The sequence below is a fragment of the Camelus ferus genome, chromosome 10, assembly GCF_009834535.1.
Source record: "Camelus ferus isolate YT-003-E chromosome 10, BCGSAC_Cfer_1.0, whole genome shotgun sequence".
NCBI classification, from domain to species: Eukaryota; Metazoa; Chordata; class Mammalia; order Artiodactyla; family Camelidae; genus Camelus; species Camelus ferus.
Genome location: NC_045705.1, coordinates 15,616,680 through 15,643,378, shown reverse-complemented (window position 1 = coordinate 15,643,378; position 26,699 = coordinate 15,616,680). Strand labels below are relative to the sequence as shown.

The 26,699-nt window shown below is 40.8% G+C and overlaps 1 protein-coding gene across 1 annotated transcript; it reads right to left on the bottom strand.

Annotated features, from left to right (window-relative positions):
• Window positions 1-13,884: 13,884 nt before the first annotated feature.
• On the bottom strand, window positions 13,885-16,052 carry FIBIN (fin bud initiation factor homolog). Its single transcript, XM_006195087.3, has one exon. The coding sequence runs from the start codon at window positions 15,507-15,509 to the stop codon at window positions 14,874-14,876; it is 636 nt and encodes a 211-aa protein (XP_006195149.1). The 5' UTR covers window positions 15,510-16,052; the 3' UTR covers window positions 13,885-14,873.
• Between the last annotated feature and the right edge of the window lie 10,647 nt (window positions 16,053-26,699).

The following is a 26,699-nucleotide window of genomic DNA, read 5'->3' as shown; positions in this document are numbered from 1 at the left end:
TACTCCTCCGCCTCTCTTCTTTCCTCTTCTTCTTTTTTCAGTTTAAAGGAAGGATGTCAGCTGCTTACTCACCAACTTACCCACACCCCTGGAACTATGTGTCTACAGCTCTCTGGCTTCTGGTTCACTCCACTCCAGTTCCCTTCTGCTTTCCTCTTTCCTAATAAGGAAACATTTTCCAGGAAGAAGGAGAAAAGAGATCTTTCCATGTTTTTCTCTCACTTTCTTTCTCCTTAAGAACTCTTTCTCTTTCTTTATCTCTGTAAATATTCCCAAATAGATTCTGTACGTAGGAAACCCAGAATTCTCCTACAAATGTCTTCACATTTAAAAAGAGGTATTTAGTCAAATTGAAAAGGAAGAATTTCCACTTTTATTTAGATTTCTAGCAGAGGAATAGAGCAGATTCCACATCTTCTTTTCTTGAGCAGTTCTGTAAATTTAATTTCTTTAGTTCAGGGGATTACCTGCTTATTTGATTAGTAGCTGGATCCTCAGAAGGTTGCTCTAAAAATGTTTTGAAAAAGTCCTATGCTCTACTACCAAAGAAAATTTAAAGTGATAATGTCACTTATACGAGAATGATTAACTGAACAGAAACTGGAAAGAAAATAGCCCCCACCCCTTCCTCTTGGATATACCCCATGAAGATCTTATCAGAACGAATCTTCTCTTCCCTGACTTCCTTCACCAGGTCTGGTCCCCTTATTACAGACTGTGACAACATCTACTTCTCAGTTATCTCATCTATCAGAGCTGCAACTGTCCATCTATTTACCTAAGCTACAGTATTTTCTGAACATTCTGCTTTGTGTCAGGCATTGTTTTAGGCACCGGGGTCACAGAAGGAAAGAGTAGAGACAAGGTCCCTGCACTCTCAGTTTTCTCCTCTTGGGGGAGATAGACAACAGAGAAATAAATAGAATAATTTTAGGTAGTGACAAGAGCTATAAAGAAAATAAAACAAGGGAATGCAATAGAAAGAGATAGTGATGGAGGATGTGTTTCAGCTAGCTATTGCTGCATAACAAATGATCTCCATGCTTTGTGTCCTAAAATGATGACAGTTGACATTTCTCACAATTCTCTGGATTGACTGGGTTCAGCTGGGTGATTTTTCTGTTCCACACTCTGAGAAGAGGTCACTCATGTGGCTGCATTCAGCTAGGGGCTCAGTTGGCCCTGCCATGCCCATCATGGCCTCTCACCTTCCCGGATCTCTCTCCATGTGAGCTCAGTCATTCAGTAGTGTAGCCCAACTACTTCACACATTGGTGGCTAGCTTCCAAGGAGCAAGGATAGAAGCTATTCTCGACCTTCTAAATTGTGGGTCCAGAACCGGTACAGTGTCACTTCCACCACATTCTGTTGGTCAATGCAAGTCACAAGGCCATCCTGACTCAAGGGGAGGAAAGTAAATGCTACCTTCTGATAAATGAAGAAGCAAAGAAGGGAGCTAGCTCTCATTTTTTAGAAGGTACATGATTATTTGATTACTGACTCCTCCTCCTAGACTTTGAGCTCTGCTCACTATTGTTACACTAGTGTCTAGCACTGGTACCAAAAATGAATGATACTGTCAGTAAATAGCTGGAAAGGATGAGGAAAGTAAATACCTGGTTCACTTATTACGTCCTCCCCATCTTGTAAGTATGAAAGGCATTGCTAACAGATCATAGGATTCTTTCTCTTTGAACTTTGATAAGACTTTAATATCCTTCTTGACACAGTGACACAGGTGGTCTTTACCACCAGTCGCAGGTGTTATATGTTCTATCACCATTGACAGGAACCCCAGAGAAGGCTTTTGAATAGGCTGGGTTGGAGAGATATGTGAGAATTGGAAAGGCAGAAAAAAGGGACCAAGGTCTTCTTTGGTCTATATTGTTCCTTTAGATGAATTAGAACAAGATGTCACCTCTTGGTAGATAAGAGAAACAAGAAACTGAGAAACTAACAAACAAATAAAAATCCAGTGTTTCCCTTCTGGGTAGATGTTTTCTCTTGGGTTTGTGAGCAGACAGTAATTTGTGTATGAAGGAAAAGAAGCCCCTTTTTCCAGGCAGATACAGTCCTGGTCCAGGGAACCTGGCCTGATCTAGCACTTTGATGGATTGCACAAACTTCCCGGGAGTTTAAGGCAATTTTGAGAGGATATTTGGATGAGAGCAATCACAAGGAGACATAAATGACAGTTATGCTTGGGTTCTTCACTTTCAACTCTAGAGCTCCTTTCTCTTATAAGCAATGGTCTTTCAGGTTGAAGAGTCATACATATAATTCTTTATTTTAGGATCAGTTGATTCTACCCTGCGATCAGCTGAGTTGATGATGATGACTAGCAAGCATCCACCAATGATTGTGTTTCCTCCTTGTCAAAACCACCAAGTGAAAAATGAAAGTGCCAATTAACCAGATGTTTTGTCTACATCATGCCAAACTGTTAGTTAGAAAAATCAACCTCCTTCAGCCCCTTTAATTGACTTGCCAGCGTGTAGAGGGAGCCCTAATCAATGGAAAGACCATAAATCTGGCCTTTTCTTTTCTTTCTTTTTCTTTTGAAGCCAAGGAGATAAAATTAGCCTGTTGACAGATGCTTCCACTTTTCAGCCAGATTCTGGGGCATTATAACCATGATGCTATATAAAATACTCAAATTCACCTCAGGATGCCTGAAATACTATAGTATCTTTACTTTCTAATATGTTAGACAAACCTTTGTAATACAAATCTTCCTAAAATTGTATTATTTCATGTCCTGAAGGCTATAATACACTCATCATGTTTGGGAAGAATCTTAGCCTGATATTCAAGATCCTCAATCTAACTACCACCTCCCGCTTGTCCGACTGCTCCCTAATAGTTCACATATCATAGGCCAGGGTTTCTCAACCTTGGCACTACTGACATTTTGAGTCAGATAATTCTTCGTCATGGGGGCTGTCCTATGCACTGTAGGATGCTGGTCCGCATCCCTGGCCTCTACCCCTTTCCTTTCATGTCCCACTCTATCCCCTATTGCATGTGGTTCTTCCTCCTTTATAACCTCTTTTTGGGAAGTGGGGTGGATAATGTGTCAGTGCAGTTTTTCCTTTTTACCAAGGCCAAGCAGGCAAGAGACAGGAGGAAGAATGTGGACTCTAGGTGTTAATCATTTTGATCCCATCAAGTTAATAGGACCAAGACTGCTTGCTCTCCATCCCTTCACACTTAATGAAATAGTGTAACATACATGCCAGACCATATATCAAGCTGGACTCTCTCATTTGGTCCTCCTCAGAATACTATGAGATTAAGACCATAATATCCATTTTATAAAGAAAGCTGAAACCCAGGGAGTTAAGTCATTTGCCACAGATAGCCCAAATGAGAAAAGGAGGCGCCGTGAGTCAAAGCAAGGTAGGCTATACCTGAGTGTCCCTCCTTAACACTGTGTTAAAGTTTATACGATGAAAAAGATATTATCCCTGAGACAGTTTGCTTTACTTTCATCTTCCTGTTATTGAGAGATGTATCACCTGGGAGAGAAAGCCAATTGAATTCCCATCTTCCCTGTGTATTTCCATTCCAGGGCTTTCAGTTGCCTTTAATGACTTTCTCAGGCATTTCTCCTGAGAGTGAGACCTTCCAGGGCTGAGCTCAGCCCAAACATGAAACTTTTGGGAAAGAGTTAGGAAAGTCTGTTCAGCTGTTTTTGTAGGTGGAGGGGGTGGGAGGGAGAAGATATAAAGTACCTTTGCTCTCATCCCCAAAATAAAACTTAGTATTTGGACTTTCAAATTAGCATGTGGTCAGACATTTATGAGAAAGTCCAGAATTAGTCGAGAAAGATTTGAAGGTAAGACTCCTCCTCTCCCCTTACTGAGCAGAACCATGAGCGTGAAGGACACTGCTCATCGCGTGGTCAATGAACTTGTGAACGAATGGGCCGAGGGTGCCCTGCACAGAACGCCCGCCAGTCGTGGCAGCTTTGCCGTAATCATATGCGCCTCTTCCCTTCATTCTTCCTTTGAACTTCTCCCCTCGTGGCATCTTCTCCAAATCTGCAATTCACTTTATAAACAGCTCCCTTATTAGTGCTGAGTTGATAAAAAGAGCCAACTAGAAGTTTGTTCACTCATGCATTCAGTACGTTTGTTGAATGACTATGAATTTTATGCATACTATTTCATTTATTTATCCCAACAACCATATGAGGTGGGGATCATTCTCGCCAGTTCACATAGAAGGAACCCAGGGTATGGATAGAATAAGTAAGCTGCCCTTGGACATCTGCATTGAGTGTAGAACTGAGTATCAACCCAGAGGTTTGTCAGTTTGCAAAGCCCATGCTTTAAACCACTGCAAACCACTGCTTCCTGGTAATAAGGTAGAAAGAGTGACCTTGCTTATTATGTTGCAGAAGGAAGGGTTGGAGGACCTGGGCTATTGAGCCCAGCCGAAGGCACTACCAGGTCTTTGATTAACTTGATATGGAGAAGGGATAAGTGGGGCAGTGGAGCCCTGAATAGTGAAAGCCCCAGGGGGGAAGATTTCAGTTCAAAACACAGAAGGACTTTCGAGGAGCTGGGGCTCTCCGACAACTGAATGCACTCCTCCAGGGAGACGGGAGTGCCCCATAATTTGAGGAGTGCAAGCAGGAGTGTATAATCACTTGGCAGGGCTGTCGTAGTATAAGGAAGATTCAGGCAGCTGATGACTGACCAGGTGAATAGGATGAACTTGGCCCTCTGGGCTGTGATTCTGTGACATCCTGGCCTTAATACCATGAGTTTACATGACCTGGAATAAATTTCTTTACCTGTTTAGCCCTCAGACTCTTCACTTGTGAAGGTTATTTCTAGCTCTCATGGTCCTAGACTATGTAACTCTCAGGGCCAAAACTATATCTGGGGATATAATTACAAGTATGGTTTTATTACTATGTTAGCCCGACAGAGGTTAACATAATGTTGAAATCTTGGGTTTCATGATCAGGTTGGCTGGCTCAGTCTTGGAAACTTGAGCCTGGGATCAAGGTCTTCTCTTGCAAATTTTCTCTCTCTAACATTTCTTGGTGAAATCTAAAGTTTGTTTTCTTTAGCTCCCTGGATAACTGAGGAAGAACTTTCTCCAAATACTGCTGAACTCCTGATTGAAAGACTTTCTGAAACTCCCAGAATTAGTGTTCCATTAGAGGGCAGAATGGGCCACGTCAGGAGAGGCCAGTAGCCAGAAAGGGGACCACAGCAAAGCTGGGAGGAGGCAAGAAGGAAAGTCAGCATAGGCGTTTGGTGACGTTCTAGAAAGGTCGTTGAGCAATTTACAAATCTTGTAATAGGTCGTTGCAAGGATTACCTGTGCTAAATATATGTGATATGCTCTGAATAGTGTGCCAGGCACATAATAAATAGTACGAAAATACTGTCTATTGTTTTATTATGATTATCAACATCATGAATATTATTATAATTACTATCCTCTGAATCTAGGACTACAATTGCACATAGTTGGTATTCAATAAATATTTGTTGAATGCACAGAAAAATGAACGAATAACCCCTTTGAAAAATGGATATTTAACAATGAATGGAAGGCAAGGTGGTGGCTTCATATTTTGGTAATGGTCAGGTTTTTACAGAGGAAATGGGAGAGCCCTGTAAACCCCGACATCCCCTTAATATGATGTCATTATTTGCGAACCTGTCTGTTCAGATTTTTCACTGCGATTCTTTTTATGGAGAAACTCTTGGAAATTAGAGGGGCTATGGAAAACGTGATTATGGGATAAGTATTTATCATCAGCTATGGCCTTTGCCAATTTCTTAGTCTGAATGAGTTTTTGTTTGAGCCAAACAGTTAAAGAGTGTTCTATTTCTGAAGTTTCCCAAGTGAACAAAAACTGCCTCTAATTAGAAAAGAAATATCGCTTATTTATTCCTTCTGTTTATTGCTAAATATATGAATGGCTGAGTGTTGACAGAGCCAGACTGTCTGCTTTTATACTGAAGAAGGTGTAGATTCTAGACTTCCCTGAGTGTGTGCTGCCCGGATCACTGTGCCCTGTCCTGAGTCCTCGCTAAGCTGAGCCAGGGCCTCTTCCGTGGCAGCCCTGGTGGAGATTGCCTGGAGGAGAAGCAGACAAGCTAGAGAACTACTCACTTCAGAAGTTCTCACTTCAGGAAAGTCTGCCAAGCTACATGCAGACGTTCCCAAGTCCTTTTAGTGAAGCCCGCATACATCCGAGCTGAAATAGGGCATGAGTCAGTCCCATCTCCCAGCCCTAGTGAGCTCATGACCTGGAGACTGCGGAGGACTCCCAGGCAGTGGCGGCAGCAAATCTCACAGCAGGAGTACAGGGTTACATACAGAAGATCAGGTTGTCACCCAAACGCTTCCCATATGCAGCGTGCCCCAAATGGGCTCTGGTCTTCAGTCTTATAGACCCGAAAGCTGGGCTTTTCAAGGGCACCCAGGCCTCAATATATATTTATGCTCAAGAGATTTTAGGAATTAATATTCTTATTCTCTTTCACTTGGTAGTCCTGTTGCCCAGATGGGCAAGTTCTCTCACTATCGCTGCCCATATACTGAAATTCCAGAGATTATTTCGTGTGCATCACCCCCACATTCAAGGCACAAAGCAAAGGCACTGTTACCATTTGGAAATAAAGGGTAAGCAAGTTGGCTCACTGTTATTTCCTGCTGCAGCCTTCATTCTCTTGGCCCAAATATGGAGGAATGTTTGCAGTATAAACACACCCAAGCTTAGGAGCTTCCCTTATATGAACGGGAGCAACACTTCTTTGGCTTCTGAGATGCCTGCCTAGAATGGGGAGGTCCATATAGGTTCATGAGATACATATAATGTCTCAGGCTTACTTGAAATACGTCTTTTTCATTTCAACCGAAGAACATACAAGGAGTCCCTTCTTAAAGATGAGGTGCCCGTGACTAGCATGTGGGAATAGTGGCACTTCCTTTGCTCAGGTTATTACAGGAAGTCCTCTCCATCCATTGACTTATGAAATCCTCACAAGACCTTGCAAACCATATGCCATGATTCCTACCATGCACAGAGGACACTGAGGCTAATAAGTTGCAGAGGCATGATGCAAATCAGAATTCTGCCTCTATTTCCCATGCTCCTAATAGCAAGAGGAGAGGGAGAGACAGCGAGCAAAGGAGGAAACAGGAAAGAGCTTGGCTAAGGCAAGGGGAGGGGAAACCAGGGCAGGAGGAAACTGACACTTGAAGGGTAAGCAAAAATATACCTCAGAGCAAAGCGAACCCACTAGGTTTTCTGCTCTTTATAATTTAATTCATAGTAGAATCATGTGGAAAATGTTAGTGGTTGACTCAGTGGGACTGCCAGCAAAGCACACATTTTGAAAGCGGAGTGGAGCACCCGCATTTGCTTGGTCTTGGCATGAAAGCTGGGCCAAGATCAAAGCAAGAAAAGACATTCAGGAAACACGTTTCCTTAACTCCTGCAGAAGGAAACTTTTCACAACTAGAAAATGCAAGCCACTACTGCCAACCCCAAAGCATGGAGGCTCTGCCTCATTAATCATAGATGTCAGGTTCCTCTCTGTAAACAGCAAGCTATCAGCACACAAAATGTCTTCTGTTTTTCGTGGAAAAGCCAAAAAGGGAGATGGTGAAACATACAAGTAAATGCTTGTTAGGGTCAAAATAGGATGCTCTGTGCTCTTATCAAATACCAGGCAATGCAAAATTCTGAAGTCATTCAAAACCCTCAAGAGAAAAGTTTTATAGTTGGATATAGCTTATCTGTCTTAAAGCTCCTATGAAGAGAAATGCAAATAAATAGAGATGTAGTGGTGATGCTTGAGATTATTAGTAAAGGGAAGATGTCTAAACTTTAGTGCAATCACAGTTATTTTTGTGTAATAGTCAATCATGTGAATCATTCCTGTGGTTGAGTGCAAACCTCTGCCTTCACGAGTCTGTCCATTCCAGCCCATCAAGTAAGGTAGACAAGACTTGGGCTGGTGGGCCAGAGTTTGGGTTTTGAGTGACAGGGATCAGCTGGGGTCCATATAGTGCCTGATGTAGTCATTCATACATATCCAGTCACCTCTGGGGGGGAGTGGAAGGGGGACAATGCTAACATCAAATCCAAAGGGTGGGGAACAGAAGAAATGGAGCCAAGAGTTGGCAAATTGGGTCAATGCAGAAGAAGGCTGGGAATAATGACACACATTCTTCTGGGACCAAAGCAAAATGGGACTTATTGGTAGAGGATCGAGGCCAGGTCCTGCCGTCTTTACCACTACCACCTGAGACCAAGCCTTCATCATCTCTCATCACCAGGACCTAGCGGCCATCTCACCAAGAGGCTTTCCTGCTTCCACTCATGCTGCCTTACCTATAGTCTCCTCCCAGCATGGTCCTTTTTTGTGTGAATCAGATCGTATCACTCCTCACCTTAGACCTCCAAGTTCTTTAAAATTAGAACAACATCCAAACATTATTAATTAATTAATACCTCAAATATTATATATAATACATTGATGACTATCCACATATGTTCTCTCCTTAGACTTCTAGTGCATTGAAATTAGAATCATTTCCAAATTTCTTATGATAATCCTCTAGTTCCCATATTATCTAGCCCCAGTTCTCCTTCCTGACCTCAAGCTCTTTAATTCTTTCTCTGATTTACTGTGCTGTAATCCCACTGGCTTTTCCACCCATCATCTCAAGCATATAAAATTATCTCTGCCTGAAGGACTTTGTACTTGCTGTTCTTTTACCAGGAACACTCTTTCCTCTAATATTTACATTCTTGGCCTTCTACTCAAGATTTAAGACCCAGTTCAAACAACTTCTGCTTTCTCAGGTCTTTCTTACCATCTTAACTAAAATACCACAATTCACTTCTTGACATTCTAGATATGTATTTTAGTTTATTTATCTCTTCCCCCACTAAAGGAGTCCCAATGAATTCATTACATTTGCATATTTAAATATAAGATCAAAGAGGGCACGGATTTTGTCTGATTACTGTATCCTCAGCAGGGCCAGATACGTAGAAGGCATCCAATGAACGTATTTTGAATGAATGCATAGAGGAGTCAGAGGTAGACCTGCAAGGCAAGCAGTGCTTGGACAAGAAATCTTTATGTTTGGATTCAGTTTCTAGCTGTGAGCTTTGGGCTACCGTCTCCAAATGGTGAATATCGTGAAATGTCCTGGCCAATGCAGCATCAATCGCACGTGTTATGATCGAATGTGATAAAACATGGGAAAGTGCTTGGAAAATGTAATATTGAGCAAGAAGCCGGTTGTTCTTAGGCAAAGAATCCCAGAGGGACATAAGGTGTAAGGAGATATTTTGCCTAACATAACATTTAGCAGAGAAAAAGTTCTTAGAGAGAAATTGGGTTTAACTTTTTACAGTGAAGGAAGTCATACAGGAAAAACGTTCATTTCACAGGCCACTTATCATAGATCCTGGAATAGCAGAGAGTTAAGAAATCATGTGTCCTGTCTCCTGCCTTCAGAAAGGAAAAGCATTCGTTAGTGATTATCAGGTCAGTAGAGGAGTCAGATCGCCTATGTTTGAATCTTGACTCCATTCTCGTCTAGCTGTGAGACCTAACTTCTTGGTGCCTCAGCTTTCTTACCCAAAAACTATTACATCTATCTGAAATATACACATGGGAGGATTACCTAAGATAACCTATGGAAAACACTTTGAGCAGTGCCTGTTCAGTAAATATTAGCTATTATTATCTTCATTGGGCAAACAAAGTGATTGAATTTCAGAACATTGAAGGGACTTGTCCCAAGATCTGAACCCAGAACTTCTGCCCCCTGAAGCACTCGAGGTAGATTTTTGCAATTGAGCATATAACACCTAAAATAGACATTGACTACATAACAATGTATTATTATAATATCATTTTTTTCTGAAGAAAAAATACATAGATACATGTGAAAAGTACTAAAAGAATGCACACCAATATGCAAATAGTGGGTGTATGGCAGGGGACATTTGAGAATATGAATGATTTTGTTTTCTTTGTATTTTCTTGTGTGCTATGTTATTAGAATTCGGCAGCTATGGTTTATAGAATCAGAAAAAAAGCTACTTAAAAAGCCAAACTACAATAATAACAGCAACAATGAAACTCCCTTATCTCTTGAATGGGTGGTTATAAAAAGTCCGTATTTTATTTACACTGTTTTACATTTTCCAGACAATTCCAGTTTGGACTGCTGCTAAGCTTCTGTAGAAACTTGCTCATATGCCACCCTCCCCAGGATGCCACACTCAAATTCTTTATTTAGGTGTCAGCTTCCTCACACATCTATACGCGGTTATCCCTCGGTATTCACAGTTGATTGGTCCCAGCACACCCTTGGATACCAAAACCCAGGGATGCTCAAGTCCCTTATGTAAAATGGTGTAGTATTTGCATATAATCACACGCATCCTCCCATATACTTTAAATCACCTCTAGACCACTTATCATACCTATTACAATATAAATGCTATGTAAATAGTTGCCAGTGCTCTATTTTTTGCTTTTTGTTTTGTTTTTTGGAATTTTCTGGAATTTTTTTTTTCTTTCAAGTGTTTTCTGTCGGAAGTTGGGTGAGTTCATGGATGTGGAGCCCACAGATACAGGGGGCCGACTGTACTATTTCTATGGTGGCACTTTAAAAATACCTGGTAAGTAACACATCCATGGAGATCCTGACTCTAGAAATAGTCTTCCTAAGGACCACCCGATTCCATAATTCCTAAGATGACTCGCAGAATCTCAGTCTCTGTGCTGGTGAATGATTGTTACACATTTCTGTATTCTGTTTCTCACCAAAACTTTTTAAGTCTCCAGTTGTTTTTCCTGTTATGTTAAAACATTTGTTAACCACATTTAGTATTTATATTTCACACCCAAGTATTCTTCCTTATCAAGATTTTAATAACCATCCTCTGAAAAAATGCTCCAAGGAAATTTAACCATACTACCCTTTGGGGAGATTTTGTATCTTTAGTGGTTTTCATGGACGCTTTTATTACTTGTTAAAATGGTTTACAATTGAAATTTCAAGGCTTGTCTCAGAAAGTTTTGAGTCTGTTTCCTTAGCAGAATTGTAAACGATAGTTGAAAAGGCAACAGAAGTATGTAAACTATGGGACAGCCTCTCCGTGCTGCCAGCCATAACACACCCACACCTGCCAGCTTCTGGGAACGTGGCTTTGGCAGTTACAGAGGGTAACACGGCCTGGTGTCCTTTATCAGCAGACTCTAGATGGACAGATATCTACGGAATGCTCCGTCGTAGGTCTGTGGACGTTTTCACATGGTCAGACTGGGAGTGTGAGGATGAGTGGTGCTGAGCAATGCATCACACAGAGAAAGTGTCAACGAGGAATTCTGTCAACAGTGCAGCCACTCAGCTTCTGACTGGCAGCACTCAGACATCTAAACTGCCGTGGGCTATAGGCCGACTGGCCTAGAGGGGACGGTGTTTGGAGGGGACAACTGGCAGCCCAGGTGGACCCTTACCCACCACATTCTTCTTTTATCTGGTCATGTATCCCACTGGATAATCATCAGCTTAGAACGTGGGAGGGTAGTGAAGTAAATGAGACATCACAGTTTTAACCTTGGGAAAATTACCGACCCTTTCTGGGCCTCAGTTATAAAAAGAAGGATAGTAATAAATATGGTCATAGCAACAACTAACGTCTACTGGGGATTCACTCTGTGTCCTGTACTCTTCTAGGTGCTTGGCATATATTAATTCCTTTTAGATAATACTTTCCTACACAGTTTGTTGTTAAAATTAAGGGAAATACCCAAGCAAAGTTATTAGCACAGGCCCTAAAGCAAAAATGCTGAGTTGAGTTCTCAAGAAAACTGGCTACTTTGTTGTTGTTGATAATAATAATAATAATAACAATAATAGTAAAGATAGTAATAAATACCTCCCACTCCAAGTAAAACTGTAACAGGCTTTTTAAACTTTGATTTAGATGGTGTCCCAAGACTGCGTAGTATCTCAGAATTACCCACAACCTAACTCAGTGCCTGACACATATTGAGCAATTGACAAATATTTATTAAAAATAAAAAAAAGAATATCCTAAATTGTATGAATGTTCTTGGAAGTAGATTTCTGAAGGAAGAAGGTATATAATTTCTCTTCAGATTCTCAAAATATTTCATGGTCTCAAAAATAAAGAACCACTACTTAAAAAAAAAAGGATTTGTCACTGTATGAGGAGTAAAGTGTTAATAAGAATAACGGGGAAGTAGAGAAGAAAGATCTGCGGGGACCTGGCTCCCCATCACGAGGACTGGGGAGCACCTGGTGATGCCAGCCTCTGGGTTGGCGGGCCGGGATGGCTCAAGCTCCCCACCTGGAAATTCCTGCTTTTCCCTCTGGGTTTATGCCAGACTCTTTGGGATTACTGGCCATCCCTCTAGCCTTCAATGGATGAGTCGATGTCAGATAGTTCTGGTTTTGTAGGAATCACAGAATGTTAGCACTAGAAAGAACCGCACACATCATCTGTTTCAGTGTTTTCAAATTAGTAGTGAATGCTGTCACCACTCGCCTACCTGCATGCATGGAAGACATCTTGAACCGGGGAATCTGTGTCATTTAAATCCTTTTTAATATACTACTGTATGTAGCCATTACCCATTGATTGAAATTAGCCCTCACGAGGAAACCAGTTTTCCACCTGTATCATGTGTCTAATATCCTCTTAACACAGCTGGGAAAATTGAGATGACATTTAATATGTCTGTGGATTAGACGTGATCACTGTGAGTGATATAAAAGTTTTGTGATATGAAGGATTATGACTACAGACTACAACCATTTAAGTTCCAAAGATCATCTTCTTTGCCTCTGCAGTAATTTTTTCCTCATCTTTCATAGAAGAAGGGAACCCTCTTCAAAGATCATCTACCTGCTTCCCACACACCAGTCTTCTTCTCACACACAAGAGACAGCTAAAAGCAGGCCCCTGGGTCATGAAAAGAAATTACAAAAGATTACTTTAAGTATTATTCCATATTTTGTTCCTTTTGTATGTTAAACAATAAGATCGTTATGCAAAGGCTCAGGCCTCAGGCCACTCCCTCCCATCTCTCAGCATCCTTGAAAAGAACAGTGTGGGAAGATCTTGTACTTAAATGTAAGAGACCAGGAGCTGTTAGAACTAGCTGAGAATCAGTTAGTTTCTGGGCCTCAGTTTCCCCTGTTGTCGTAAGAGGATATTGGATATTTTAGAGGAATATAAAATCAGATTCCTCATGCATAGGAGAGGGAAAGAAAAATGGCTCCCTGTTGAAGAGTAGGTTATGAACACTTATTTTCCAATGTGTGTGCATATGTGTGAAAGAAAAGCATATTTAAGATGATGGTGAGGATTGGCTGGGAAAAGATATGAAATAAAGTGCATTTCCTCCTTTTAAAATTATTCATTAAATAACGTAGACTTGTCTTCAAAACAATTAAACATCATGTCATTCCTATAACAGAACAAAGCACTCCCTCTGCATTCTGAGGGTGTATAAGCTCTGAGCCTTGCTGTAAACTTTTCCAGTTGATTCTATAGGAAAAACCAGAGAAAACTGGAGTTTTTAGGCAGACCAGCAGAGATCAAGTTCTAGCCCAGCCTAGACTTTTTTTTTTCTTTTGAAGATGGTGAGGGTGGCCACGGAAGGGAGAGTTGCCAAATATGTAGCTCTCCCTCTGCCTTCTTTATCATATACTCTAAGTAAACTGGCTTAAATCCCAGCCTTCTTTCTCTCTCTTTCTCTCTCTCTCTCTCTCTTTTTTTTTTTTTTTGCATTGGCCCATCTTTGCAGTGTGAAAGTTAACAGATATAAATTAGAAAATAAGCCAGTATTGTACGAGAACGTATTTATTGGCTGAATAACAAAACTTAGTTAAGGAGTTAGGAGAATTAGAATTCCCCCTACTTAGAGTACAAGTTTCCAATAAGCAAAAAAGAAGCAAAGCCCCCAAATGAGAAAGAATACATTGGTAACCTAAGTCACAAGCATTTGGGGGTGTGTCCAGGCACCCTACCTACTTCTTTGTGATGGACTGCAGCACTGAGGACACAGACACACAATGAGAGAAACAGCAAATCAGCATATCAGCATGAGTGTGTAACCACAGAGCTCAGACTTCTTCACCGTGGCCCCTTTAATTTGCAACTCCCCACAGAGGCACTGCAGACATCTCCCTGCAAAAGACGATTTGCATATAGTTTCTAGCCCATACTCTCAAAAAAAAAAAAATCCCCAAAACCAAAACCCAAAAGAAAACAACTACAAACAAAACCTTGGAGACCATGGTTAATAAATAAGAGGGAAAAGGAGAAGAAACAGGCAACTTCCATCCTCTGGCAGGCGTGCATAGCGGCACCTCTGACCTCATCTGAGAAACAGGCAACTTTGACAGCTTTCAGAGCCCAAGAGAGAAGGCTGAAGGCAGAAAGATGCTCTGCATATGCTCCCTGGGTTTTCTCACATCACCTCCAGGATGGAGCAGTTTAGTCAGCCCCTACTGCACGAACTGTGTCCGTTTAGATGTGGCTGAAACAGGTGTCTCTGCAGAGTTATAAAGCCCTCTAGGAAAGATGGGAGGCGTGGCTTTAAATTGTTCTTTCCAGGTGACAAATCAATGGCAAGCACATAAATAATGAACAGAACTAAAACCACTCAACTCTCACTCCTTTTTTTTTTTCAAAGATCACTTCGGATCATTCTCCAAGTGCAAATCTGGTTATAAAAAATAACAAGCAGAAGGGAAAAGGTAGCCCCGTTCTGTCCCCCACCCTCTGCGATAGGGCTGCTTTGATGCCGGCTCCCAGCAATGTGCCCTTCCACCTACACTTTAAGGTAATCGTTTTTCAGCCGACCTAGCCGGGTCCCATGGCTCCTGATGGTGAGAGCCAGCAGCTCGTATTTGTCCCTGAGCCCCACAGAGATGTCGAGCGTTTCCTTCAGCAGGGACCTGGTGTGGACCAGCATCCCCAGGAAGTCCTCGTTGAGCCTGCTCTCTTGCCGGCTGTCCTGTTCCTGGCCCTGCTTGAACTTGCTTTCCAGCTCGGTGAGGGACTTGTCCGAGTTAGAGTAGGCATCCCCGATCTGGTGGGACTCCCGGCGCAGGTACTTGCCATAGCTCTCCTCCCCGTCCAGGTCGTAGGAGATGCTCTTACTGATGCCCTCCAGGACGCGCCCGGCGTCCTCCACCTGGCGACCCAGCACGGTGAATTCCTCCCTCAGGGTGAGGCTCAGCAGACTGCTGGCCTGGCTCCCCTCCCCCTGGGAGCAGCGCCGGTGGTCACTCACCCTGAAGAGCAGCTGGCACTTCTCGGGGTCATCGTTCTCCTCATAGTCCCCGTCGGGCACAAAGTAGTGATGCAGAGTCCCGTTGGACATCTCTGGGTAGAGAGGGCCATCGAAGTAGCCCTGACACAGGTGGCACAGAAAACCCATCCAGAGGAACTTCATGAACACCATCCTGGATATCCAGGAGGACCGGGGGCCCCTGGAGAAGACTTGTCGCCCAGGCACGAGGAAGGGGGGTCCCCTGGGGAGTCAGTGCCTCCCTGAGACGGCGTCAGCCTCAGTCCCGGCTGGCTTGCTGCACCCTGGCCCCCCCTCCCCAGCTGGCTTCATGTGGCTGCAGCCCCAGAGCCTGGGTAGCAGCCCCCGCAGCCAGCAGCACGGGATGCACCCTTGCTCTGAGCTCCTGCGCTCTGTGCTCCTGCGCTCCGATGGCTGGAACTCAGCCGGCTGTTTCCTGGTGGGATCCTGGCTGACAGGGAACCCCTCCTCCAGGGCTCTGGCTGGACGCAGTCTCGGTGGCCCCACTCTGGCTCTCGGAGTTCCACTCGCTCCTCGGAGATGGAGCCTGTAGCTGGAGAAAAAGGCTCTTGCCCTCTGATACTGTTTCAACTCCTGGACTGGGTGGGAACGCAGAGCTTTTCCTTTGGCTAATGATATCCTGAGGATCTCTCTGCTCTCAAATTACAGCTGGTTTCGTCACTTGGAAGCCAGGGAACAAGTTTGGAAAGAAACCTTTCACCAGGTCTCTGCTATTAAAGGTACAGGGTCTCTTTTTGAGGATTGGAAGGGAGATCCTGGAAAATAGAATTTAGCTTGCAGGAGAAAATGGGAAGAGGATAAATACAATTCCCACAACAGGAAGGCTGTTTTGCTATTAACGTGTTGAGAGGAAGGCTAATTACCCTGGAGAAATGCCATTTCACCGTTTAAAATAAGTATCAGTTAGATTGGATTCCCTGAGTATGTCTATTTTTATCATTAAAAAGTTTATGACTTTGAAGGCAAATTTGAAGTGAATGAAATGGTTAGTTAATTTCAATGTGAAATAACCATACTTTGGAAGAAACAGGAATGTAGAAAACTGATTAATGCGTGGTTGCTAGTGTGTATAAGAACAAAAGCTGATAAATGGAGTTTTGCCAGTTTAATAAGTCAATGGACAGCTGAGATAATTGTTGAATTTGATGAAAAAGTATCCTGGTAAGCCCCTCTAATTCGCCTTTAATCTAACGCATTTACAGCTGTTGCCTCTTTTGGGACACTTAAAAGTTTTGAAGAGTATAAGGCTGATACTGGTATCTCCATTTTTCCAGATGCAGAAACCAAGGAATAGAATGCTCGTTCAACAAATTGTTTATTGTCACCCAGTAAGATTGCAGTTGAGCCAGCCACTCACTAAGTCACCAGGTCTTTTAATTTAGTTTAGGAAAAAAAGTATTTGTTTTTTCATCAGGCCATTTTGGTTTCTGATTTATGAATTGCTTAGCAAATCACCATCATTCAGGGCATCTCCTTTGTTTATCAAATGTTTATTAAGCATTTACAATACATCAAAATCTATATTAGGTGCCACAAAAAGAGCAGCAGTGAACAAAAACAAAGTCTTGCCCTCCTGGAACTTACATTCTGGGACATGGAAAGAGAATTAATATAAATAAATAAGAGACATTTTTTGTTGCACAGCAATAGGGTTATAGAGAAAAAGGCAGGGAAGGAGTGGGAAAAACAAAGGCACTTTCCCTATTTCTATCATGAGTTCCTCTTTCTGCCTTGATATGTCACTGAAACACTCATGTGATTTGCCTGTGTTTATACTTAGCTCCCTCTCAGAGTCATAATGGACTGGTGTCATTCAGCACCGCAGTACCATCCTTCTTGCCATCACTTTTTATGACATAAACAATTCTGGGTAGACAATGAGAGGTCTGGTTAAGCAATCGGATAGTTTGTCAATGCAGCATCACTTGCGTAGATTTGGGGGAGCATGTTGGCCGCACATTTTCATTTTTATCCAGATACTTGGCATCGTGAAAACATAGACTAAAGGGATTTTCTTAGTGTTTATGCTAACTAAAACCTATGACATTTTCACTGTAGTTTCAGCAGAAAACTACAACCTTCTCCAGTTGAGAGGCTGGACTCTTGGACTTGAGAACCATCTTGCTTCATCCTTTCTCCCCTGGCATACTTACAAATGACAACACATGGATTCAAATTGGCCATTTGGCCAAAAAAAAGAAGAGGAATTTACTCTGATTCACTCCACTTGCACAGTCCCCTCCCTGACTCACTAACCAATGCAACTAAACAAGCCTATCTTAAGCACTTACTACTACTCGTCCCCTAGTACGTGCAGGGAACAGTGTTAAGTCAGCACAGATACAAAGGTGTGCAAAAACAAGTCTTTTTTGGTTGGAGAGTCAGGCATATATAAACACACAATATCCAGTTTTTCCTGCAGTTCCCGCATTTAAAGACACAAACCCCATGTCACCAATCAGGAAGGAATTATTTTGGTACAAGTAACTGAAAGTCCAAATTAATCAGACTAAAAGCAAAGGGAATTCCTTGACTTACAGAAAATATAAATTAGATTTTCAGCCTTGGCCTGGTCCAGAACCTAGTCTTTTCTCTCACCATTTTTTGTTTCTACTTCTTCAGCTTATATTCATTCTTGGCAGTCTCTTTTATTTTGTTCCAAGATGGCTACTTGTGTCTTTCAGGGCTACAAACTTTCTCGTTCACATGTAGCAAGAATGGCAGGTTAGATTTCCTGGTAGCTCAAATGCAGGTCCTTCAGGTCAACCTCAGTGGCCACAGTTGGCTGGATTTAGATCATTAATCTGTCCTAGAACCAGGCTGACTATAATCAGAGGTTTGGGATAAGCCACTGGGCTTAAGAAAATAATGACCCGGTTTTGCAGCTGAAGGCAAGGTACCATGCAAACTGTATGGCTGGGAAGCTTAGGGACATTTTTGGGAGGGGACAGCATGAGAATAGATTCTGGGGATGTAAATTGCAAATGTCCTCCCTCCCCCATGCTTTTGTCTTCAGTAACCACTTCTGAAAAGTACTGGCATCCTATTGTGTGATGTGCTGATAAGTGTTTAACAGATGACTAGAGGGGAGAAAAAGCCCCTTTTCTAGCATTTGCCGATTTCCATGGGGTAACTACTCTCTCCACGGCCGATGTCAGTGACTGCAGAGTTAGGAAGACGTGCAATGACACAGCATTGTATAGCATTCCCATCCTACAGATGCATCAGACACGGAGGACCACAAGAGCATAGAAAAGAGAAAAGAGTGAATTTTACTTATGCATTCACGTTATTTTAGCATAATTTATTTAATTGTAAGTTTAAATAACTTAATTTTTAATAATGACTCTATTTAACAACTGACTCGAAAAATTCCTGAAAACCTAGCAGCTGGCTCTCGTGAGCCAGTGCTAGCCAGCTCCAGGCAGCCTTCTGCATTAAACACTTTGTTTTGTTCACTTTAAAAAGGCATTTGTTTGTACATTCTTCACATGTGTCCAGCTCCATCTTGGGCTGATCTGCTAGGGTCAGAGCTAATGTGGGTTTCTGAGGATTGGTCTAAAGTAAATGGAGCCAGAAGAAATGTCTCAATTCAGGCATACCACTCAGAGGACTTTGAATAGTCAAATCAAGAAGCACTGTCTGCTGATAGGGACAGCAGTTGGTTTTAGGGTTGAAAATTAGAGGTCAAGTTCAAGGAGAGGAACTAGGGAAATTCAAGAATAAAGGAGAACCTCAGGGGCAGGGCCAGAGGCATGTAGATGTCATGTAGATGTCATGTAGATGAGCACCATTGCCCAATACCAAATGTTTTATGCAATCCTTACCATCAAGGTCTGCTAGCTTAAAACTTGCTTATCCTTTATCCTTTTCAGTGCACTTTAAAATCTTGTCCTTTTGGTCCAGTTACCACTTCAGAGAGGGAAGCAGGAATTCAGGCGGGCACCACAAGCCTAAAGACCTGTGAGATTTCTTAAGCTCTGTAGCTTCTCCTTGCTTAAGGTTTTTGTGACCCTTTGCCTGTTTTTTTCTCTCTCTCTCTCTTTTTTCCTGTTATTGAAGTATAGTCAGTTTACAGTGTGTCAATTTCTGGTGTACAGCATAATATTGACTTTTTCTGATTATGGTAATGGTAGAACTTCTATAGAAAAGAGGCTTGTGTGCATTAAGTATAAGAAAGGTTGGGGAGATTAAGTTCCACTTTATAGTCTACAAACCCAAAAGGAGCCTCTAGGAAGTAGAAGCTCACACTCCCAACATCTTCCCAAAACTGTCAGGTGGAATTCATCCCTGGACCATGTCAAAAAAGACAAATGAACAAAGGGAATTAGCCTAGACCAGAATAGGGGTCCTTAACAGAGGAAAGGAAGAAAAGGGGGATGATGAGCAGAAGGACACAGTATTTAGCACTTTGGGGATTATGTGATCAGTGAACATGTCAGTAGCATTTATAAGCAGCCATTGTTTACAGAGGGTGAGAAGGCAAGTGGAATAAAAATGGATGAGAGAGAAAGCAGAGAGAAGTAGGGAAGGAAGAATGTTAGCAAGGAAGAAAGGAAGAAAAGACAGAATGAAGAAAAGAAGGGAGGGAGTGGAATACATTTTGATTTTCTAGTCTATTTGTCACGTAACTCAGTGAAGTGGTTATTATTATTTACTATGAGAACATTAGTTAGGGGCAGAGGAGAGTTAATTAACAAAAATAATCACAAACTCACAAAGTTCCCATCAGAGATAGGCAATAAACACACCTGTGAAAACATAATTAGAAAGTTTACAAGGAGATAAATGTAATGTGTGAGGAGAGAGATCTGTTCTCCCAGTCTTTCTCTATTAGTCAGAATAGGCACGCTGTGCTATGGTAACAAGAACCCCTAAATGCTAACACCAAATTCAAGTCTACCACAAGTCAAGGTGACTTAGTAACTCTCCTCTGTGTGGCAACTCTGCCTCACCATTTACAACACAAAACCTCCTTGGTTAATGTGGCTGGGGAAGAGGGCTCCAGGGAGCCGCACGCCGCACTTAAACGCACTGGCTTAGAAGTGGCACATGCCACTTTGCACACTGCCCATTGGCCAACAAGACCCTGCCTCGGTACAAAGCGAGGGGGAGTCTAATCCTTTCATGTGCCCAGAAGAAGAGGAAAACGAGATGTGGACAAACACTAGATATCTCTACCACACTTTCCAGGAAAAAAAAAAAAATAATAAAGGCTGTTAGAAATGTTCTAGAACTGCCAAACAGGAAATGAGTATGTAGGTTGTGAAATATATTCCACAATAATACAAATATTTATTTTCAGTTAGGATAGAAAGTGTACTTAAAGAGAAAGGCTATAAGCACTTACTTTATTGTCACTACCAGAGATTCAAGGAGTCTGTGATCCTTTCCACCCATTTCACCCATGAACACGGTCCTCACCCATCACAGAGGAAAGAGCTAAGGAGGGAAGTGGAGGTATGAGAGTCTGAAGGAAGGGAGGGCATGAGGAGGGTTTCCAGGAAGGTTCAGAGGGAAAGCATGCTATCAGGTAGAGGATGACAGATCAGCTTAACTCTGGGGGATTCTGAGGACACAGCTACTAGAAATCATGTCTGTGGGTGGGGGAGTAGGGAGGGGAGGGGACAGTTAAATCCTCAGTGAAAAGATGAATCATTGGAAAGGAGAGCTGGGAGGTCCAGAGGAGAGAAAAAGAGTGCCACGAAGAGGTTGGGTCTTAAACCAGAGGATCAAAAACCATCTGTCTATATGGTACCAGGTCATGTCAGTTAAGCACATTGTAAGGACCCAGAGTCATTTAGGAGGGATTTTAGCCTCCATTTTAGATGCCTCCATGGCTTCCCCCTGCGCTTTGACTAAATTCAGTTTCCTTAGTTAGCCTACCAGGTCTTGCATTGTCTGGTCCCAGACTCTCAATTTCCACCTCCTGAGACTCCTCACTTTGTTCATTATGCTCAAACCGCATGGGTTTCTCAGTAAAATTTGTTTTCATCTCTAGGTTTTCACTCATTCTGTTCTCCCTGCCTGGAATCCTCTTACCCAACTCCTTTCCTGCCTCGTGTCTGCTCACCTCTCATGTCTTAACTGCAATGTCATTTCCTCCAAAAGTCCCTCCTTGATTTCCAGATTTTAATTGGTTCTCCCTAGCATTCTTTTTTATACCATGCTGTTCTTTTTCTCATGGACTTGCCCCTATTTATAATTGTACTTTATGTATTTATTTGTTCTAGATTTGTCATTCCAGCTCAACTGACACCATGTGAAGATAGGAGCTATGTTCACATCTGTCTCCCCAGAGCCTGGCGTAGTGCCTGGATCATAGGACGTGCTTCATGAATATTTGTTGGCACCCTAGGTTAAGCCAATCACTTTCTATTTAGTGTTTGACAAAATCTTTTTGTAGTTAGTGTTTCAGTGGTGCTTTTTCTTTGTTCTTTTATAATGTGTATCACTTTGTATTGAGTTGTCTGTTAAACTGGTCTGTCTACCCCAAGGGTGAGGATGTGTTTTATGTGCTTTTATTTTCTCTGTGATTAGCACAGAGCCAAGAATATAGCAAAGGTCAAATATTTGTTAGTTGTTGTGATAGTTAAATTATAGAATTTAAGGAATTCTATTACTTAATGATAGTCAGATAATTTATTTTATTTGGGCACATTTTGTCCAGGCATCAGTCAGCCAGCATTGTCTCACACTTAATCTGGATGATCCTGGCAGGAGAGGAGGGGAGGAGCCCTGTGACTTGCAATAATCAGAACATTTGGAAGAGAGTGACTTTTTACCCATTCTAAGTAAACTATGCAGCAGTCTGTCCGTATGGTCCTAGATCACATGGTGTATTGCAAAAGGCTTTATTTAGACATGTGTGAAATTAATATATGTTTATTAATAAAATTGAATGATTTTTAAGTGTTAAAAAAAAAATAACCTACCCTGCAGGATAGTTTTCTATTTGCCTGGTAAAGATTTTCACTTTTCTGCTATTGAAAGCACATGCTTCGGTTTTGATCAAGCCAGGATGGAGAAGAATCTGGCCTCTCTTATCTCCCCTCTTTGAGCAGTGTTTTCATTTTTCCTTATCATTTTAATTGTCAGGTCCAAGAGAATCGGGGAAGATGAGAAAAATTAGAGAGTATGAGAGAGCCAATAGATTGGTGTAACTTCAGTTCCGCAAGCACTTTGTTCGGTAACCATGTGGAAGCAAGGAGGAGTAGATACAGTTATACAATCTGTTGAGGTTGTGGGGAACATTAGGCATGAAGAGGCTGCAGATTGAGGTGCCTGGTGAGGATCACAGGAGAGGGACTGCGCTGGAGTGGAAGCTCATGGCTCATGTCTGATTGGGAACAGGGCAAGTGTCATGAAATTTTTAGGCCAAGAGCCACTGATTGAAGTTACTGGGGAATAATGGGGCTGAGTCAGTCCCCTAATTTAAGACATTCTGCTGTTTCTGGTCTTAATAAAGCTTATAAAGGAGCCCATAAAATGGCCAACCAGATGCCCCTGAGAAACCAGCGAGGGTGGGAAATGGAGCGTTGAGGCAGGGTGTTAGTATTCACATTTGTCTTTCTTTTCTTTGTTAGTAAAGAGGAATATCTTCCACACTTGGGTTTTTTGGGGTTTTTTTGGTTTGTTTTTTTTGTTGTTGTTTTGTTTTGTTTTGTTTTTTGATTTTTGGCTGCTTTTGTTTTTTTTTTTTCCCCCACAGAACTTGGAAACTTTTAAATGGTCCTGTAATGAACAAGTCCTTGATTATGTTTTTAATCCAAATCCAATTTTTAATTCTAAAGAAATGCAGTTGGAAGAGGATGATAGAGGCTATTTGGAAGATGAGTCAAAAAGGGCTGGTCATGACTGCCTTTGGGAGGAGAAGTCTGAATAGACTTCCAAAAGCTTATTTCCAGACTCTAGTTCCAGGCTGGACCCAATTTACTACACTTCTTATTTTGCAGCTTTGTTTATGTAGCCTAATGAGTACCCACACTTTACTTCTCACTTTCTCCACCTACTCCTCATTGGCTTTTATTTCTGATGACCCCGAAGACCCCAAAAGTCAAGCAGATGGAGGTCAAAGAGTAAGCTCATCTAGACATTTGTCATATAACAATTCACTTAAATATGCTCTTTAGGTATTGAATCTTAAGTTAGGGCATGTTCTTGTGTAAAACTGGGGTGCTTTTCAATCTGATCAAGTTCAGAGTAAGTGCTCAGAAAATATTTGTCGACAGAAATATTCAAAAGTGACTATGACATAAGTGAGGTTACCAATTTAATACTGAGTGTATGCTTTGAACTTTGGATGTAAAAGGACTCAGTAGTATAGATTTGAGATACGATTCATTAGTGTGGTTGATTTTTTGACAGAGTTTACATGTTATGTAGCTGAAGATTATTTAGACTGGGCAAATATTCTCATTTACTGAGCTTTTTCTGCAAAATTTTTGTTTATGACAACCCTTGATTTGTTGGGAGTGAGTCTGAGTCACAGTCTATCTTATCTTTAGCAAGCTATTGCAGCTCTGTAATGAACAGCAAGCAAAACATCATAAGGAGCTATGAAAGAAAAGTATGATATATTTGGCTACATAAAAAAGTGTATGTAAAAATTATTATGTAGTTGATAAGAGGCTAATATCCAAAAATATGTAAAGAACTCATACAGCTCAAGAGCAAAAAAAAATTCTGTTTAAAAAATGGGCAGATTGTAATAGACATTTTTCTAAAGAAGACATACAAATGGTCAATAGGTACATGAAAAGATACTCTGTATCATTAATTATCAGAGAAATGCATATCAAAACCATAATGAGGTATCATCTCACACCTGTTAGAATGTCTATTATCAAAAAGACTGGAACTAACAAGTGTTGGCGAGAATGTGGTGAAAAGAGAAAACTTGTGCACTGCTGGAGGGAATGTAAATTGGTGTAGCCACTATGGAAGACAGTATAAAGATTCTTCAAAAAATTAAAAGTAGAACTCCTGTATAACCCAGCAATCCCACTACTGGGTATTTATCCAAAAAAAACAAAAACACTAACAAGATATATGCACCCACTTGTTCATTGCAGCATTATTTACAATAGCCAAGATGTAGAAACAAACTAAGAGTCCATCAGTGGATAAGTGGATAAATGGATATATAGATATACACACACACACACACACACATGCACACACTATATATATACATACACACACATACATGTGTAATATATAATATTCCTTTATATATAAAGAAATATTATTCAGACATTAAAAGTGAAACCTTGCCACTTGCAACAGTATGGACCTTGAGAGCATTATGCTAAGTGAAATAAGTCAGATGGGAAAGATAAATACCATATGATCTCTCTTATATAGGGAATGTAAAAATTTCTTTTCTTTAATTAAAAATAAACTAACCTCATAGACACAGAGAATAGATTGGTGGTTGCCAGAACAGAGGGGGTAGGTGGGAGAAATAAATGATCTTTTTTTTTAAGTTTAAATTGAATTAAAATTATTGTAGTCACAAATAGATTGGGACATTTGCAACATATTTTGATAAGAAATGCTTAATATTCTTAGTGTTAAATAGTGTTCATAAAACTCAGTAAGAAAAACTAGCACCCCAGAAATTAAATGAGCAAGTGACATGAATAGGCAATTTTCAACACAGCAAATTTGTTCATATTTAACATATAAAGCATATAACCAAATATTAAAATAACAATGAAATAATGTTTGTCTTAATATCTTAGTATAAAATAATTATATTTCTTAATGCTATAATGTCACAGAAAACAAGTATATTCATATATTGAAGGTGGGATATTAATGAAGTTGACCGTTCTGAAAGCAATATGATTATTTGTATTGGGAAATTAAAATTTTTTCATATCATTGGACCTAGTAATTTTGCTTTTAGAATACATACCAGAAGCATAAACAGAAATGCATAGGAAGATTTTGAACAAAGAAGTTCATTGTTTCATTGTGTCCAAGAATAGACACCTAGAAACAAGCAAGATGTCCCAAATAGAAAAAACCTAAATACATGGTACACCCATATGTTGGAAATATTTTGCATCTTTTGAAAACTAGATTTAATGATATTTTAATAATATAATATATAACATATAATAATATATACTGTTTTTATATATGGCATTGTACTATAATTGTTTCCCATTTTATTAAAATGATTGGTAAAGAAAACAACAACAAAAGCAGCAACATAAAGCCAAGATGGTGATATAACAAAAGGTAGTATATTTATTTCTATGGAGGGATTGTAGGCAATGCTGTGTTCTTCTTTAATTTGGTGTGCATTCTTCACATTTTCCTCAATAGGAGATAAGATGAATTTTAGGAAGAAAAAGAGAAACAAAGAAAGAAAATAGTATATATAAATAGAAAAACTTGGGCCACATTCTGAAAGCACTCGCCCCACGGAGCTCCTGACTTCACACTCCTTAGGCAGAATGCTTCCCTGGCATCCTGATCTTGAGTCTGGAAACAGCAGACTCTCATGTGCATTACTCTCTTAAAGCACTTGGCTCTGGAGCCTGATACCTGAGCCCTTCGGATTCAGGAGCCTCTGGTAGATTCATTCCACTGTCAAAATGAATATGTATGTCCATGTATGACTGAAGCATTATAATGTACACCAGAAATCAACACAACATTGTAAACTCACTATACTTCAATAAAAATACACACACACACACACACACACAAACCACAGCATGTTCCATTATTATAGACTTTGAGGTTAAATTTATAGATTTTTTGTGGATTGGAATTTTCCTTGCCAGTATTAGGGGTTGGGCTGGAGGGCAAGGTGAGGGGAGATGCAGTTCCTGTAGGTTGTAGAGCTGGTTATTTTGGGATAAAACCTCTCTATACTAGTCTGGGTGAAAAGCTTCTAACCAGAAATCTTAAAATCCAGGAATTATAGTCAAGCTAAATAATCTGAGACAACTGGATTTTAATTTTTTTCCCTTTCTCCCTTCCGAGTCCCTTGTATATTTATTAAGACTACTGCTTTCCAGATTTTGCTTTAAACCATCACCTAAAGGGAATGGATTTGTCCTAGGTAGCTTCATAGCCTAATTTGTATTCTGTAATGTACACGAGAAAATTTAAAACTCCATAGCATTAGACACTATATATTTTTTCTCTTTCATTTACTTTAATATAAATAAAGATTTCCTTCAGGAATGTTTAAACCAAGTTTGAAGATACATAGTTGTCTAGAAAATGTGGTTCTTGTAAAGAAAATGGGGGAAATGTCATAATTTCCCATTTTTAAAGATGAAAAATAAAGAAAGCATG